Raw genomic sequence first — 17,648 nt, forward strand, 5'->3', positions numbered from 1 at the left:
TTCCGCGGATGACAAAGGCCCTTTCTTTATGTCTAACTTTCCTCCACTCCAGATATGACAAGCTCCACAACCATTGCACAAACTCCACGAAGGAGAAACCCAATTTTTTTTACAATCTTTCACAAAGAGATCATCGAAGCACCAACCGCCAAGCTAACAAGAATATCATCTCTCACTCGAATAAATCGTAATGGAGAGCTAACACTATGCAAGGATGCAAAGCAAGAACACTAAAATGTTAAAAAAATCATTCACACCAAAAATCCAGCAAAGCAACAAGTGCTAGGGCGGAATTGAAGAGGAAGAACAACGGAAGAAATCAACAAATGACTTCAAATTCTAGATCCCAAGAATTCCCCTCACTTAGAGAAAGAATCGATTAGTGAGATTGTAGATCCACATCTCCTCTCCCAAACCCTCAAGAAGATGAAAGAATCGTAGGAGGGATGGTTGAGGAAACAAGCTTTTGAGGTTCAACATCTATAGATTTTAAAAATTTTCTGACATACAGAGCAGTAAAAAAAGTTGCAGCTAGCTTTGATTTTTTTTTTTATGGGGTTCAAAATATTGCTCACGAGTTCAAAAGATTACGTTCACGGAACTAAAAATATACATGGATGCCATCGATTCAAAAAATGTTAACGAGGTTTCAGAAAATACATTCATAGATTCGAAAAATATCACAGAGCTTTAAAAATATTCATGGTTTTTGAAAGTACATTCATCGATTCGAAAAATATCACAGTCTAGTTATGGGCCACGCTCTACCGAGCAATTCCCGATTTCTGATGTCGTGAAGGAGCCCAATCAGAAAAAAAAAACGCCCCGAACACAACGGGATCTGACCACATCGCGGACACACGCCCTTCCCCGTCGCCAACCACGTCGGGGCTCTCGCCGGAACTAAAACCGAAACCTTGCCGCCGGCAGCCTTCCTCTGATCCTCTCCACCCGCACCGCGCACGCTCAATCCTCTCTAACCCCCCTCCTGCCCCCGCCGCCCCCGAATCCATCCTCCTCGCGACCGCCCCCGGCGTCTCCCCCGCCGGACTCGCCGCGCCGCCCCTGTCCACGCCTCCTCCCGAGGTAAGAAGCAATCTACGATGCTATCTAATCACTCATCGTGCTAACCCATATATATGCTTCTTCCTGCTAAGATTTTTATGCATTCGTGAGAAGGTGTCGAGCGGGGCAAATGGCGCAGATCCCAAACCTCGATAACTCGCCGCTCAATCTCACTGCCCTCAGGTCTCTCCTATCCTGATCCCACTCACCTCCTCTCCGCCACTCTAAATTCTGACCCGTATTCTCAATCTGTTTCAACCCTCGCTTGCAGGGAGCAGTCACAGAAGGACCTGCTCAACATAGTCAAGAGTGTACGTTTTTCCTCCCGCAACCCCCTTCGCAATCTACTCTACTCCTGTCGACATTCAAGAGTTCAACTTCCTTGTTCTGTATCAGATTAGGGGGAAGAAGTGTCTGGTCATCGATCCCAAGCTTGCCGGTACCCTCTCGCTGATCCTGCAGACCTCGGTGCTCAAGGTTCGGGGATACGCCGTGCATCTGCTGCCAATAGTCGATTTCTTTCATGTATCTGTCTAATTTCTAAATAGATGACTTTGAACATTGGTGATGCACCATGATGAAGCCATAGCGTAGTTACTTTCTCCAATCCAACTTTTATTAGCTCAGACATGTTTTTTTCTTACATTGATCAGGAATATGGCGCAGAGCTGCGGATCCTTTCTGCTGACCCGCTGCAGACGGAGTGCCCTAAAGTGGTGTATCTTGTTCGCTCGCAACCCAACTACATGAAATTTGTCGCGAATCAAATTAAGAGCGACGAACCCAAAGGGCTACAGAGGGAATATTTTCTATATTTTGTACCACGCCGTACAGTTGCTTGTGAGAAGGTATATCTTAGTTTCTGTACATTTAAGTTTTATATAACGTATCTATGTGTTCTATACTTCTATTGTTTTATTTGGACATGGAATTTCCAGTATGTTAAACTAGTTTATGAGACTCACTGCAATTCGATTGTTCTAGATCCCACTGTAATAAGAATGATGACTCAGACAATCACCAATAAAATATGAGAGTAAATACCACATGTATTTAAGCTTTGTTTGACTAGGTTCCAGAACTTTGTTAATCTGGAATAGGTCGTTCAGTTTATTCCCCTAGTTCGCCCATTAGGTTGCTGTTAGAGAACTGAAACGTTGACATGTCAGGCACCAAACCTTGTTTCAAAAATATGTCTGGCGTCAAAAGTATCACTTGTACATGTGTTCTTTTCATTGCTGGTAATGCTTGTCAGGACTGAAATGTTTTTTCCTGTCTGAACACCATAAATCTTTGTATAATTGCTTGTTTTGCTTCCCAAATATCTATGGTAGGTTTAAGAACTAATGTACCTTCTTGAATGGGTTCTGCTAGGCTGCTGCATGGTAATTAATGCATACGTGCAGTTTTGTCCATACCAATGATATGCATGGTTGTTACTGTAGGTTGGAACTTTTTTTTTACTGATTAGTCATATGAATATTTCCATGTCACAGTTCGATTGAGCTTTTCTAAGATTTCAGCTTGCATGCCACTTCACTGTTATTTAAAGATGGGGCCGTGAGGTTTTAACAATTATAATCAACAAGCTTGAGTTATGCATTTACAGTGACCCTTAATGCTGGATATGATCCTACTATTTTTGTCAGTTTCTCCTGAATGTTGTCACCGTTATTTCTTATGGATAAAGGAGAATATCTCATTTGACAAACCAAAAGAGGGTCCAGGGATGCTAAGTTGCTAAGTACCATTATTTGTATAAGATAGATAAAGTTAAAATTATATTTTGTGAAATGCCCAGAAATGTCATATCTGCAATGCTACTTACCAAATATCTAACTTTGAACGACAAGGACAATCCTAAGTTATAACTCAATGTAGATTTGATAGTTGTATATTCATTGAGGAGTAAATGTTTAGAAATTAGCAAATACATCATTCATAGCCCATATGCAATTATTATACCATCTGATGCTTTTATTTGCCAAAATTAGTTGTGCTGTTTGAAGGTATTTTCATAATAGTGTGGTGATAGATTATGTGTCAACTTCAGCTGACTTATTATGTTGGATAAGTTAGGCATCTTTTGTTATCGTATTCTGGTGAATTTTGCTTTCCCTTCCTCGATGTCAAAACACACGCTTAGTTATTGCACTCAGAATTTTGTAAGCTAGGACATATGAATCAACGAAATCCCTCAATAAGGCATCTTAAAAAATATTCATTTTTTGTTTTTGCTCCCACAGATTTTGGAGGAAGAGAAAGTTCATCAAAAGTTAACAATTGGAGAATATCCCTTGTATCTTGTTCCGTTGGATGAGGATGTCCTTTCTTTTGAGCTTGACTATTCCTTGCAGGTACTTATATAATTGCAGTGGCATGTTTTAGATATTCTATTGGATCTCAATGGAGCATTTATGATTTTCAGGAATGCCTTATTGAAGGAGATACTAGTTCTGTCTGGCATGTTGCAAAAGCTATTCATAAGCTAGAGGTATGCTTGTCTTTCTGTCCTGTATTTGTTAAGTTTTGTACTTGAAATGAGGGTTAATGCATTCAGGATGCATTTGTGTAAAGCTGAAATATTGTTATGAACATACTAAGTTGTTATCTATAATTATGCTTTAAGTTTACATGTATTACTTATCAACTTTACATCTGCAATCTCACAAGTTTCCTTGCATAGGTCTAACACCCTTAAGTGGGATACTTACTTGCATAATTTTTTTAAAGTGACACACTTAGACTTATTACTCTTTCTTTTCCAGTTTGCCTTTGGAGTTATCCCCAATATTAGGGCCAAGGGTGTAGCATCATCCAAAGCTGCAGAGTTGCTGAACAATATGCAACTTGAAGATCCTGTCAACATGGATAATGTAATGCCAACTGATTTCAAAATTTTGTTACTCAGATCTCTAAATTCAGCTGATCGCCTAAATTTTTCTGGTGCTTTTAGATGGGGATGCCAGAGATAGACACTCTCATTTTGCTAGACAGAGAGGTAATCTTGCTGTTGTATACTCTGTCATCCTTTCTTGCTTTGCTCGGCATATATGATTTTTTCACTTATGTTTGTTGTAAGTGATGAAATGTTAATTAAATTATAGTGGTGTTAGATATTAGTGTGTGATACTTCTCTTCTGATGTGTCCTGCTAATGTATCTTCTTGTACTCATTCAGGTGGATATGGTGACACCAATGTGTTCTCAGTTGACGTATGAAGGTCTATTGGACGAGGTAGGCCTTGAAGTTCTGGATACTGACATTACTCAGAAGTCATAAGTGTTCAATATTTAGCTTTCTCTGTTGAACCTTCATTGAAAGCATGTGATCGTACAATTTTACAAGCTAGCACATTCGTGGCATTTGAGTATTGCTTTCTCTAAATCTGGGGCCGATGTGAAACACTGCATAGTTCTTGTTCTCGCATCAGTTACCGTGGTCAAAACAAGAACTGCTGCGTCCATCTTTATTGTGACTATTCCACCAGATTATATGTGCAAAAGTGTAGAGCTCAGCAGTATGCAATAAAATTTAGCAACCATAGAGCCGCAGATAGGGACACACAAGAAATGCAGGGGCGCCACCAAACAGCACCTAAAACTTTGCTTGTCAGATCAATGGTGGTGGCTCCTTCAGCTGTCATGTTTAATGCCCCAGTTCAAAACAATATTTCATTTAAAATGCATGCACTCAAACTGCTGTGAATTTGACCACTAATATACACTGAAGTGTTTAGATCAGCCTTACGAATATGATAGTGTTATATCAAAGTTTTTTTTTTTTTTTGGAATATTGTGATTAAAGCTGTATATTGTACTGTCTATGCCCGAAACATCTTCTCTGGAATGGACATGGTACACCACATTCTTTAGAGGTCTGCACAGATGCATGTTGGAGTTGAGCTGTGTGCAGAATGTTGCATGCTGCCTGAACGAACTGTGATATTATATAGGAGTTAAGTAGTGTCCAACGTGCTTTCGGTTGTTTTAATGCTTGTAGATACTTCCCAATTTATACTCTTATCTTCCCTTGCTAGGTTATATGTGTTGTAAGGATAGCAATGATCTTGTTAGATTTAATTGTATTTCACCCTCCGATCCATAATAAGTGTCGGGGCTTTAGTTCAATTTTAGTCCAAATTTTAACTAAAACTACGACACTTACTATTCTGGTGAATGATGAACTCGTTAACATTAGGCCAAACTTGAAATGCATATGTAGCTGCATACTTGCACATGTTCTGTGCAGCAGTGTTGTTGCTTAAGATTTTAGCTCTGCGGCTGGGTTGGTCTCATTTTTTTCTGTTTTATTCATTTGATTCTGGAGCATAATTCACTAGCACAGGTGTATCCACAATGCATGGGTGGCAGTGTTGCGATGCTCATTTCCTAAATCAATGCAACGAAAATGAACAGAATTTCGACCATTCTAAAACTGTATTTCCAGTGCGTACCTAGTACGTTCAGTTGAATAACGCGGTTATGTTTTATTCGACAGATGTTGGAAATTCACAACGGAACCGTGGAAGTTGATTCCAGCATTATGGGGGCCCAACAAGATGGGAAAAAGGTCAAAGTTCCACTCAATTCAAGGTAACTATCTCTAGTATATGCTATCTGGGGAAGAAGAAATAAATCTGCACTCATATTTTAGAAGTACATTTCTACTAGGGATGGGCGTTCGGTTAGACCGAACCGTTCGGGTCGGTTTCTTGGTTTAATAATATTTTTGGTTTTTACAAAACGCTGACCGATCGGTTTCCTAATATTATGTCTCTGACCGAAACACTGGCTAGAAGGAAGTCCAACAGGGAACATTCTCACTGGAACCAAGCAGATCTGCTGACCCAAAGAAAGAAATTGGGAGAGACTTAGTTGTTGATCTATACGAGCAGCTTGGGAGACAGGTTCAGCTAGCTGGCCGCATGACTGCCGGTCGCATATCTGGGGTATGTAGGTCATCGGGCACGATGTCGGTCAGCTCGGACAGAGTGCTAGTCGAAATCTAAGGTGGAGGTGGTCGCTGTGGCCTGTGGGTGAGAAGTAGGAGAAAGAGGGAGGAGATGCCACAGCGGCGGTTCTCGTCATCGGGATCGAGCGATGGAGCAGCTTCATCGTAGGCTGGCGGCTGTCATGTCTTGGGTGCGTCTAGAAAGACGAAGGGGCGACTAGATAAGACATTTTTTTGAGCATTCTAGAGAAGATGTGGTCTGTAGACCTAGTGTGCCTGGGTGGCTGCACTAGCGAAGGCTTATATGGACATGCATAGATAAAATTGGGTAGTGGGCTGTGAGCTCAACGCGTTTAGTAACTTGGTTAATCTGGCCTGTTTGGGTACATGTGGATAGAAACCAAATTAGCCGAATTAATTTTGGTTTTCTGAAATTCATGACCGAATTTACTTTCTGTTTTCCGGTTTCGGTCTATTTGGCTCTGGTTCTTTCGGTCAGGTAGTTCGTGTCAAGCTTCATGCACTAGCCAATGCAACCAAAAGTCCGAACTGATGGAAAAGGCTAGGCAATCTACTTATACACTTCAACCCCCCCCCCCCTCACGTGTGCCGGGAAGACAAGTCAACACGTGTAGAGTCAGAGGCAGGCTCAACATGCCTATACGTGGACTCCGAGGGGGAACAACAATTTTAGGATAAATTGCGAAAGCCAGGACTCGAACTCGAGACCCTGGGCTCTGATACCATGTCAAGCTTCAATGCTTCATGCACTAGCCAACGCAACCAAAAGTCTGAACTGATGAAAAGGGCTAGGCACCGGTTAAAATGCTCACCCCTAATTTCTAGTAATATGTTTCGTTCCTGTGAAGACGCCGTTATATTGGTGGGGCGTGAATACATTTGTGCAAGCAGAAGTAGGCAAGAATGCTGTTTTGCTATTTAGAATCCTCCTGATATACATTTGTGTATTGGTATTGCCATCCTACAAGTGTTAGTTTTGTTTTCGTTAGTGCATCTCCGATGACCCAGATTTTGCATATCTGCAGAGGAAAATTGATATCTACGATAACCTCATTAGATTGCGAAGTTATGTGTGTGTAACGTTCCTCTGTACATAAGCATGCATTTTCTGTGAAGTATGTGTTGGATATAGAGCTGCATATTTATGTGGCTGCTCTTCTCCTTTCAGTGATAAGTTGTACAAGGAGATTCGAGACCTCAACTTGCATGTTGTAGTTCAGGTTTTCTCCACCGGCCTTGCCTCTTTTTTATTTTTTTCAATGTGAATGAACTTTGCACTAATGTTGTTGTTGTTTTCTTGCTATATACAAGCTGCCATAATATATATAGCGTGTTTTGGTCATCACAAACTGTTATGTCTGCAGGTTGTGCGCCAAAAGGCAACATCTATTCAGCAAGATTATGCAGAAGTAAAATCCACCAATGTAAGTGTAAGAATTAGGATTTGCACTATGTTATGTATTCCTTGGATCTATTATCCTTTAGTGCATGTAAATGATGTACATATGTCAACTAGTCCCATCGAGTAGTAGGTTACGTCCATGTTGTCCATGAATCTTGTATAAATATAACTATGGTGATAGAATACAGTGCATATAGCTGCGAGAACTTCTTTTTCCAAAGAGCTAAAATGTATAAGCTTAGGGGACATGTGTGACGTATACTTGACTTAATGTTTGGATCTCAAAATTGAATTGCTGGATGTACAGATGCTGGTGGTGTTTGATCTTACATTTTTTTTGGTAAAGTAGTGATGAACAGAACTGTTAGGATTAAATTTATTTCGTTTTTGATAACTACATACTTTGGATCACTCACCAGGGAATTTGCTGTTTAGCATTTAAAGTAGCTGCATGTGTATCCCAGTTTTCATAATTTTATTGTTCATGTTACCCGAAGTTAATTACCCTTTTGATTGCATGGAAGTTATTTACATATTTTTCATAAACAGACACAGTCGGTTTCTGAGCTGAAGGATTTTGTGAAGAGGTTACACTCGCTGCCGGAGATAGCTGTGAGTTAATTAAATACATTCTTTTGTTTGCCTCCGCTTCCACTAACTATGGCACATTCAATTATTCAGAGGCATGTTAATTTGGCACAACATTTGCAATCATTTGCGGCAAAACCCTCATTTCATGCCCGAGTAGAGATTGAACAAATAATATTGGAGGTGGAGAACTATGAAACGTGAGTTTGTTGTAGATACTTCTCCTTAGTTCTCTTTTCATTACTTCTCCATGCATTTATTATGGTTTATTACTCACTCTCAATTCAATGTTCGTTAAGTTGTCTCATTTCTGTAAAGCATACTTTCTGTATGCTTGCTTCTATTGGATAGTTCATTTTACTCCCTGAAGGCCCGAACTTTTATGCTTTAGTCACTTATAATCCCCTAGGCTACCTAAACATGTATTCTACCATCTAAGTTCTCGATACCAGATCAAATATCTCTGCATTATCGGATTTTAATGCAATTTTGTCAGGGGGGCTGACATGGAGGATTTCTAGCAAGTTGTATGATTAAAAGCAAGTTGTATGATTAAAAAGGGTGATTCCTTGCCATCGACAAGGGTTCAGTGGTACACAAAGGCTTTTCTGTTAAGAAAATCGCATCTCTCTTTTCCATCAGTATGAGGATGTACCCTGTCCTTGGCAAGCTGGCCATGCTTCATCACCTCAGAACACATTCTATGTGTAGCATCATTGGTTGCCTGGCAGATTCAACAAGAAACCATGCTAAGGAAGCAATGAACCAGTTACACAATCTGCAGACTGTAACATTGCCTGTCTTAGTGTGTTCGACAAGTGCAATGCAGCTGCCACTGCCATAGGCAGCGCAGTATTTTTTTTAGCTGAAAACTGTAGGGAAGGCCCCGACAGTATTATAGAGAGAAAGTCTGTACAGGGGGAGGGTGGGGGGATATCATCCAGTAAGAAAGAAGGAAAAGGTCTCTTTTAAAAGAAAAGGACCAAGCCCTAACAGTAGGTGTAGCATTGTCAAAAATAAGAGCATTCTTCCTGCAGTTGGATCTAGCTGTCGCAATCATCTAAGGGAGATCAAGATTGTCTTCAAGTGCGATGTTGATGGAATGCCAACATTGCCTACTGAAATTACAATTCCAGAAAAGATGATCCCTGGTCTCGAATAAACCATCATCACATTGGCGGCACAGGCCATTATCATTGAGTGTGAAGTTTGTCCTTCTGAGCATATCCGTAGCGTTTAGGCGATTATTAGCAGGTAGCCAGAAGAAAGATTTGATCTTCGGTGTGCACTTTTATTTCTAGATCCTAGAAGAAAAAAAGGGGGCATGAATGTGTTCAAAATTCAGTTTGTATATCTTGTTTGCAGAGAAACAAGTGCCCCAATTATATGACCATATGTCATTCTAGCGTTCTGGGTGGATCTGGTTTGGTTTATAAGGTGATTGAATTCATGAAACTCCTCAAAAGCTTGTGTGGACAAAGGAAGATGAAAAGCATCAAAGGGGTCATCCAGCTCGAGGATGTTCTTCACTAAGGCTAATTTATCAATAGCAAAGGAGTGAAGCCTGGGGAACTTTGTCATTGGAAGATCTGTAGTTCAGCATAGTCAAGTTTGAGAATAATTATCTCTCTTTTGGATTGGTGACATTGGTGTAGAAATACAAAACTCCAAGCGAGATAATCCTGAATTGTCCCGCTTTTGAGGATCACCTTTTGAAGGTGGCCGGCGATTAGTTTAGTGAGTAGCTTAAGGCAGGAGTTGAGAAGCGAGATGGCCTATAGTCACCCAGATTTTCAGGGTTGGGAACCTTTGGGATCAGCGTGATATGGGAATTATTGATGCTTTGGAGGTTGACGGCGCCGTTGAGCCAACACAGCTTCTCTGGGTAGGGAGGAGTTACTCCTCCAGTGCCACTCCCTAACATCACCTAGACCATGTATTTTTGCTTTTGCCTCATCTCGGTACACGTCCCTGCGCAAGTCTGTCCAGTCTTTCTTGAGTCCCCCACACTGGGAACTGTGGCGCAAGTTTCTGACTGCCAGACCATATTGGTACTATAATGTCTGGGCCCTGCCTTTGAGAAGCTGCTTCTTGATGTTACATGGCGCTATTGGTACTTTGTATATCTAGCTTTTAGGAGTAGCACAAATTTTATCTATAGGGCACTGTTGGTACTCTGTATATCTAGTTTGTAGGAGTAGAATAAAGTTATCCCTATGGCATATTGGATAATTCTTATGCTTTTTTTTTTAAATATAAATAATTCATCCTTCTCATTATTCTGCTGGGTAGTGGCATGTCTGTGCTTTAGATGTTCTCTATGGTGGGCTGGGCTGCATACAGAATCATAGGCGTAAACCAGTTCAGCAACGTGGTGGTGGAGTGTGAAATGGAGGTGGGAGCCTGTGCAGAAGCGTGAACATTGCCTTGCCTACTAAAGGGTGGAAGTTCTTCGTTGATTTTGTACATGGGTTTCCCATGCTTTCTTGGCCTTTGGACGATTGTATGTTGTCATCTTCTGATTTGCTGACATGTGAAGGGGATAAAATGAAAAAAAAATGCCAATGGCTACTATTTTAACCTCTCAATTCTCATACTGTGGCATGGAGCAGTATAGTGTTTAATGTCTAATAATATATGTTCCAATGACAGATCTAATATGCCATAGTGGCATATAAAAAGTTCCCTACAATATCTAATTCATTCTAAGTCTTTGTTATTATCTTTTAGGATATCACAATTATGAATCTAGCTGTCAAATAGTTCCCTCCGGTTTGTGTTGAAATGTTAACTAAGCTAACCATATCCCCAGGTGTTTCGAGTACATTGAAGATATAATACAGAAGCAAGAACCTATTGAAACTGTTCTTCGCCTTCTAGTGTTATTTTCCCTTACAAATGCTGGGTTACCAAAGAAGAATTTTGACTACTTGAGGTATTTCTATATTTTGTCATAAAGCACTGTATTTCTGGGATTTCCTTTGTTGCTTTTGTGTTAAATGCCGTATTCATTTTAAAGTTTACAGATTTGCAGCAGGCAAGATATGTATAGCTATATAAGTAATGCTGATAGGATCGGAAATCCACATTTGAACATGGGAGCATATGCTCTTGCTACACAGGAAAAATATTTAAAAATGTCAAAAAAAATCTAAACAAAAATTTGGTGCGTATATGTCAACATTATGTGTGCACGCCAAATTTCGTGGAAAACTGATATTTTTTGTATCCTTTGTAAAAAAGACAAAGATATGTTTTGTGAAAAGTCTTTTTTGCACACGACACACAAAATGTCGGTTTTCCGGGAAACGACATGCGAAGCACATATGATGTCGAGATGTACACGTCAATTTTTTGTTCGGAATTTTTTTTTGACATTTCCAACTACGTTTAAAAGGCATTTCAAAAACCGGGAGTATGCAGCTCAAAAAAAAAAAAAAAAACCGGGAGTATGCTCCCGGGTGCCAACACGCCTCGTCCTGATAGGATCATAGTCTTACTTGCAAGGAGTGATCATTTTAATATATTCTCCTTATTTTTGGATGTGTTTTAGGAGTGTGTTGTGCATTTCATCAAATATTCTTTTGCCACTCCCAGCATGTACTCGATTTTTCACCTAACCTCTATCCTCATTGTCTATCTGTTTTCTGCTATTTTCTAGGAGGGAAATACTGCATAGTTATGGCTTTGAGCATATGTCCTTGCTATACAATCTGGAAAAAGCCGGCCTAGTTAAGAGGCAGGTTAGTCAAAGTAGCTTCTCAATGAACATGGTTTTCTTTTCTGTTTCAGAGCCTTCAGCTGCTCCTCACTGGTGTTTTATCCTGTTACTTGTTGCAGTTCTTTTCACATCAATTTCCCATAATATTATATCACTTTGTGCAGGAATCGAGGAGTAATTGGGTTGGTATTAGCAGAGCTCTGCAGCTTATAGTTGATATAAAGGATCCTGAAAAGTAACTATTACTGCTAAGACTTCATATTTACTTTGATTTGTATTTTCATGTTTTATTTACTTACAAAATAAAAATTGTAATCTTTCTAAAGTGCAAGTTTAGTGACTGTTCATTTTTCATACTAGTTAATTTCTCTTCTTGAAAAAAGTACTCGTATTGATCTTCAAGTGAATTTGACTTTTTGATATATGCCCAAATAGTTTCCTGGAGTCTTAAGTTGTTTTGAGATGCAAAATAATTTCTCATTTTAGTCACTTCAGTAAATTAGTACTCCCCTCTGTCCAAAAATAAATGTCTCAAATTTTTCTAGATACAGATGTATGTACAACTAAAATGTGTCTAGAGACGGGAAACTCCTAAGTCAGCCTGGGCTGGCCTGCTCCCTTTAATTGTGTGGCGGAGGTTACTCTACATGCATTCAGTGTGAGCTATTGTGTATTTAATGCGAGTTACATTTAAGTTACATGTTGAAACTTACCTGTTATTTTTTTTCTTTTTTATACAGGTCACAAATATACATATTTAAGTTTCAAACTTCGTACAACATACCTACATCCATTACCTACATGCAAATATTTTTTTCAATTTTTTTTGAGTCCTAGAAATACAACTTTTATACGTGGCAGAAATAATATATATTTTATTGTGGGCCCCGCTGTCCCTGACATGCAAACCAACCACCACCACATGTTTAATGCGAGCAGGCTAGCCTGGGCGCGAATCGTCTGGGTTGGTCTAGATACAAGATACTAGGACACATATTTTTGAATGGAGGTAGTATGAAAGAAGGCAATTGCTAATTTTCATAATCCAATGAAAGTTCATTGAAACTCGTTGATATTTTTTGTGTGTGTTTGCATATGATGAAAACGTTGTTTCTTCCCCTCATCATGTTATACATAATATTTGTAGCACTGCTGCGAGCATTCATGCTTCTCATTGTCGTACATTTCTTACCAAGTTTCTATGATTACATGTGGTCCCGGGTTTTCTTGGTCATGATAACAACTGCGACTTACATGTTCCTATTTTCATTCTCAGGCCTGATGATATATCATACATCTTTTCTGGATATGCACCTCTTAGCATTCGCCTCGTTCAGCAGGCAGTGAGGTCTGGATGGTAAGTGTATCCCATCAGCTTATTTTCAAAGCTTTATTCATGTTCATTAGAATGTAGTTTGCATGGAAAGATATGTTTAATTTCCCTAGGGAAGTTAGAATGTAGTTAGCATTAGAATTGTTTTCCATAAACTAAGATAAACGTTGAACACAGAACCGTGAAAACAATTCTCTAGCTTGGTACCGAGTTACAGAATGTAGATGTTAGTTGTATATGATTTTGTTAAATTTTGAACTCTTCTGCACTTATGGTGGTAACAAAATCAGTGGATGGTGGAAAGAACAGTGTCCCTTTTTTCCTTGCACCCTTGTGTCATTCTTGAATGATATCCCTCGCAATACGGAAGTGACTTCCAGTTTCCTTTCTTACTATTGTTCTTATTCTTTCCATATAGAATGTAGTTTGAGGAAACTCGTTAATTATTCTTCACTAATAGTTTGACAAAAAAGTTTATCTGTCTACCACTTCTCACAAGTCGTTTTTTACTTTCTTATCGATGATGTTATATTCAACAAATGGTTTTCTTGAATGACCTTAATTAAAGGGTTAGAAGGTGCACATATGTTCAGATTTTTTTTCCAGATATTAACTTGTGCACCACTGTGCAGGCGATCTATTGAAGAACTGTTAAAATTGTTGCCAGGTCCACATCTGGATTTGAAAAGAGTGAGTGCATTTTCTCTATGTCAAAGTTCAATTTTTCAGGGAGGATGTTTTTATCGTAAGATATTGATCTAGTCTACTCATATAGGGTGTTTCGTCCATTAGTTCTTCATCGGAATTACTCACAGGTTCTGTGGGACAACAGAGTACTGACCGGTAAATTTCCTTTATGTTAACTCTTATTGCCACATTTTAGGACTGCTAGAGAAATGGAGAAGGATCTGGTTACCCCAATCATGTTTGCTTCATAAACTTGCTCGAACAATGGTGGCGCTGTTGTTTGTTGATTTGAATATCCCATTTCCCATGTTATTTCATGATCTTATATTTATGGCCAGCAAATTTTTGTCGTGTGCGGAAAGGTAGACTGTCAAAACTGTGGTGTCTCCACATGGTTTGACCCCAAGCTTTATGATGCCTCAAATGCATGAGCTTAGTTCAAGTATTTGAACTAGTAGATCTTGTGATTGTGAGGATTGAACGCAATTATAAGTAGCAGATCTTAGAGATGAGATAATATGTAGAGTCCAGGGAAGAACGTCAGGAGTAAAACTAGTGAGATAGAAAACCAAGGGGAATAAGGCAAAGAAGATTAGTAGTAATAGTATCATTTGAGATTGAGATTGCATCACCTATGACTAGTGTCACATGAGAAGCCAATAGTTATTGTAATGTAGTCAGTTTTTCCCAGAACAGTATGACTGATTTACCCTTTTTTTTTTCCCCCTTTTCTGCTGATAGCTGTGACACAGTTTAGTATTTTCTTCACCTGCATTTGTTATAAAAATGCCTGTTTGTTCTAGGGTTGGTCATCGCTCCCTGGTTCTGGTTGTATTTATTGGTGGTGTAACTTCTGCTGAGATTGCTGCACTTCGATTCCTTAGTGCACAGGTAAATATCGGCAAAATCATTTCCATTTTCTTTCAGATGTTATAAATGTGGAATATTTTGTACATGGAAGTTCTTTGAAATTAAAAAGAAAGAGTTCACTATTGACAGATTTCTGCCCCATTTATTGCCTCTATGTTTAATAATTTAAATTAAGGTTTCTCCACCTTACAACAGGAGTCCTGTTAACTTACTTACCTGATAATCTGGAGCTACCTTTGCAAAAAAAACATACATAATTTTTTGGGGGCAAGCACTATCCACTTTATCCTTCTCTTATTGTTTTCACATTTTCCATGGCTATTTCTCTTTCGTGCTTATTTCTAAGTGATTGTTGGGAGTCTGACTTTAGATCAGGTTCTGCAGCCTGACATTATAATATCACACTGTAGCTTAGTTCATGAAAATCCTATCCGAATGCCTGGGTTTCTTCTTACATTATCTGTCGCTTGTCTACTGCAGGAAGGAATGGGCTATGATTTCCTGGTTGCAACTACGAAGGTTATCACTGGCAACACATTGCTGAGACCAATTATAGCCAGCAGCAAAGAGGGAATGGTTTAATCGTATTTTCTGTGCATATCCCTTTTTTGATTGTACAAAGCAGCGCACACTCTGAGCCCCATAGGCATTTCCTTCTTTAATTCTGGCACTGTTATTCTGAGAGTGGAAACTTTGAGGCCGGCGGTCTTCTGTCCATCAGATGAGCCTCGTTTTTCTGTGAGGTACTGCAGACAGTGTATATATTTATATCTCCTGTACAAATGCGGCTGAATTAATGAACGCATTAGTGCTAGATGGAGATGCCGTGTTCTCATTTTTGTGTATACTCCCAAAAATACAGATCCAGTTTTTCTTCTTCTGTTTTCACCCTTTATATAACTGATGTGTCAGGTATGCTTAGTCCTTTTTCTGTGTCAATAACAACGCTGGGTTGCAACAACTGTAGCGCTGGTTTGGTTTGTGAGTGCATCTCCAACCGCTTATTGAGATTTTCCCGTGAGAAAAAAAAAAGCTATGAGTTTGAATAGGTGGAGTGATATGTTCATTTTATTATTAGTACTTGTTGCATCAAGGAGGTCCAGATGACTGGAGAAAAATATACCTGGTCCGATAATCATTCTGTTTCAACCTTGGATTCTAGAAAGGGGTCGGGAAAATTTATTCCCATTGGCAACATAAGCTTACAAAATCACCACGGAAAGACATTTGCAGTGTCACGCTGGAAATGGACATGGGCCTGGGTGTTGCTAGTTTTGCAGAAACTTCTTGCGAACGTTTGGTATATGAAGATATTTATACCTCTTTTCACATCCGGAAATATGAAATTCAGACGGATACGACAAGCCAAGGCTTCGCTGAAAAAATAACTAAAGAAATACCACATCTAGAAGCACATTTACTCCGCAATTTGGACAGAAATGGAGTGGTTAGGTTGGGATCCTGGGTAGAAACTAGTGATATTTTAGTAGGTAAATTAACGCATCACATAGCGAGTGAATCAATTTTGCGACGCACGAGTGAATCAATTTTGCGACGCACCATACGGCCTGCCACACCACTAGAGAGGGAAACCCCCAATTCCAAGACTTGAGAGGGAATACCCCTAATTCCCAAATCGGGCCCCATTGACCAAATCCCTAGCTCGATACCGAGTGGCGGCGTGCTGAGTGATGCGCTGGGCGACGAGTGGTGGCAGCGTCAGGACTGGCGGCCGGAGTATGGCGACGAGTGGTGGTAGTGTGAGGAGTGGCGACGGGAGGAGCTGCGATCTAGATGACATGTTCAACAACACCTCCGACAACGAGATGTGGGATGAGACTGCGGTGGTCTACTAGGACGACGGCTCAGGCAGCACAGTCTCCGACGAGGTGAGCTTTCCCTCGTTTCTGCACATGCTACATAATTTAGTATCATAATTTACTGAATTGGTGCATTTGTGCTTTAAACTTATGTAAAATGTTCCGAAGATGAAGAAATCCATAGAAGGTTTACAAGGCTGTCTAGTTGACAACAAGAGGAGGAAGCAAGAAGCAATGATAGGGTGTGGTTGTAGGAGTTCAAATATTTTGAGAGTTGCCGCAGAAGAGAATTTGAAGTTAAGAATAAAGTTGGAGAGCTGAAAGCTGAGATTTTGAGGATGAAGATAGATTGCACAAGACCGAGATGAAACATAGGGACAGAAAAGATGTAGCTTTTGTGTTTGTGTTGTGTGCTGGCATTTTGTATGCACTGGTAGGTACTTGTATTTAGGGATAGAGGATGTTTGATTAGGTAATGTGGAATGATCAGTTTATGCACTATCTACCGTTTGGTAAAGTAGTTGATGCTTTTGTCTTGTACATTGCAATATTATCATGTGAGCTTGTGATGTCTTCATCTTCATCTTGAGCTGCCACTATAAGATAAGCGCGTCAGCATCTCTTGCAAGCTCAGAGCATCTCCACCGGACGCTCCCAATAGCCCTCTCAATAGCTATATTGGGATTCTAGTGAGAGAAAGCTCCCATACGAACGTTCCCTAAAAGCGCCGGCATATTAGATGACATGGCACTTGGCTTATAACCAGCAGCTGGCTACACTATTGGAATTGCTCTAAGAGCATCTCCACTGGTAGCCCCCAAATAGGCGCCGACAGGGGCGCCGACACCTCCGTTTGGGGATGCGGCACTACATCCTCTATTTGGGGGGTTGTTCCCACACCGGCTTTTTTTACACAAACTACATATTATGCTCAAAGTTTCATTTTAATGTCACTCAGGATCGAGGAATGAATAATATTTTCGGGCAAATCCGAGTAAAACATTATTCACTCCTCCCGGATGACATATGAAATCTGTTTCACCCTCTAGCCTACTACCTACTAGCCACTTGGCTCTATGGAGGTGGACGATCGCCCGCTACTCTCTCCGGTGGTCTCTCCGGTAGTCTCTCCGTCGATGATTCCCTGCTCTCTCTGCCACGAACGTCAAGTAGGCGGCTTTATCCACG

At 40.0% G+C, this 17,648-nt stretch overlaps 1 protein-coding gene across 1 annotated transcript; it reads left to right on the forward strand.

Annotated features, from left to right (window-relative positions):
- Positions 1 to 1,027: 1,027 nt before the first annotated feature.
- LOC124674572 (vacuolar protein-sorting-associated protein 33 homolog) lies at positions 1,028 to 15,688 on the forward strand. The gene is made up of 23 exons (XM_047210616.1): positions 1,028 to 1,086; positions 1,180 to 1,248; positions 1,337 to 1,376; positions 1,462 to 1,542; positions 1,719 to 1,913; positions 3,312 to 3,422; positions 3,494 to 3,559; positions 3,834 to 3,941; positions 4,022 to 4,066; positions 4,246 to 4,302; positions 5,566 to 5,660; positions 7,208 to 7,259; positions 7,404 to 7,463; positions 7,991 to 8,053; positions 8,123 to 8,229; positions 10,842 to 10,964; positions 11,691 to 11,772; positions 11,915 to 11,985; positions 13,027 to 13,107; positions 13,716 to 13,773; positions 13,859 to 13,926; positions 14,574 to 14,661; positions 15,121 to 15,688. The coding sequence occupies exons 2-23, from the start codon at positions 1,196 to 1,198 to the stop codon at positions 15,220 to 15,222; spliced, it is 1,806 nt and encodes a 601-aa protein (XP_047066572.1). The 5' UTR covers positions 1,028 to 1,086; positions 1,180 to 1,195; the 3' UTR covers positions 15,223 to 15,688.
- Positions 15,689 to 17,648: the final 1,960 nt, after the last annotated feature.

Source organism: Lolium rigidum, chromosome 7 (genome assembly GCF_022539505.1).
Source record: "Lolium rigidum isolate FL_2022 chromosome 7, APGP_CSIRO_Lrig_0.1, whole genome shotgun sequence".
NCBI lineage: Eukaryota > Viridiplantae > Streptophyta > Magnoliopsida > Poales > Poaceae > Lolium > Lolium rigidum.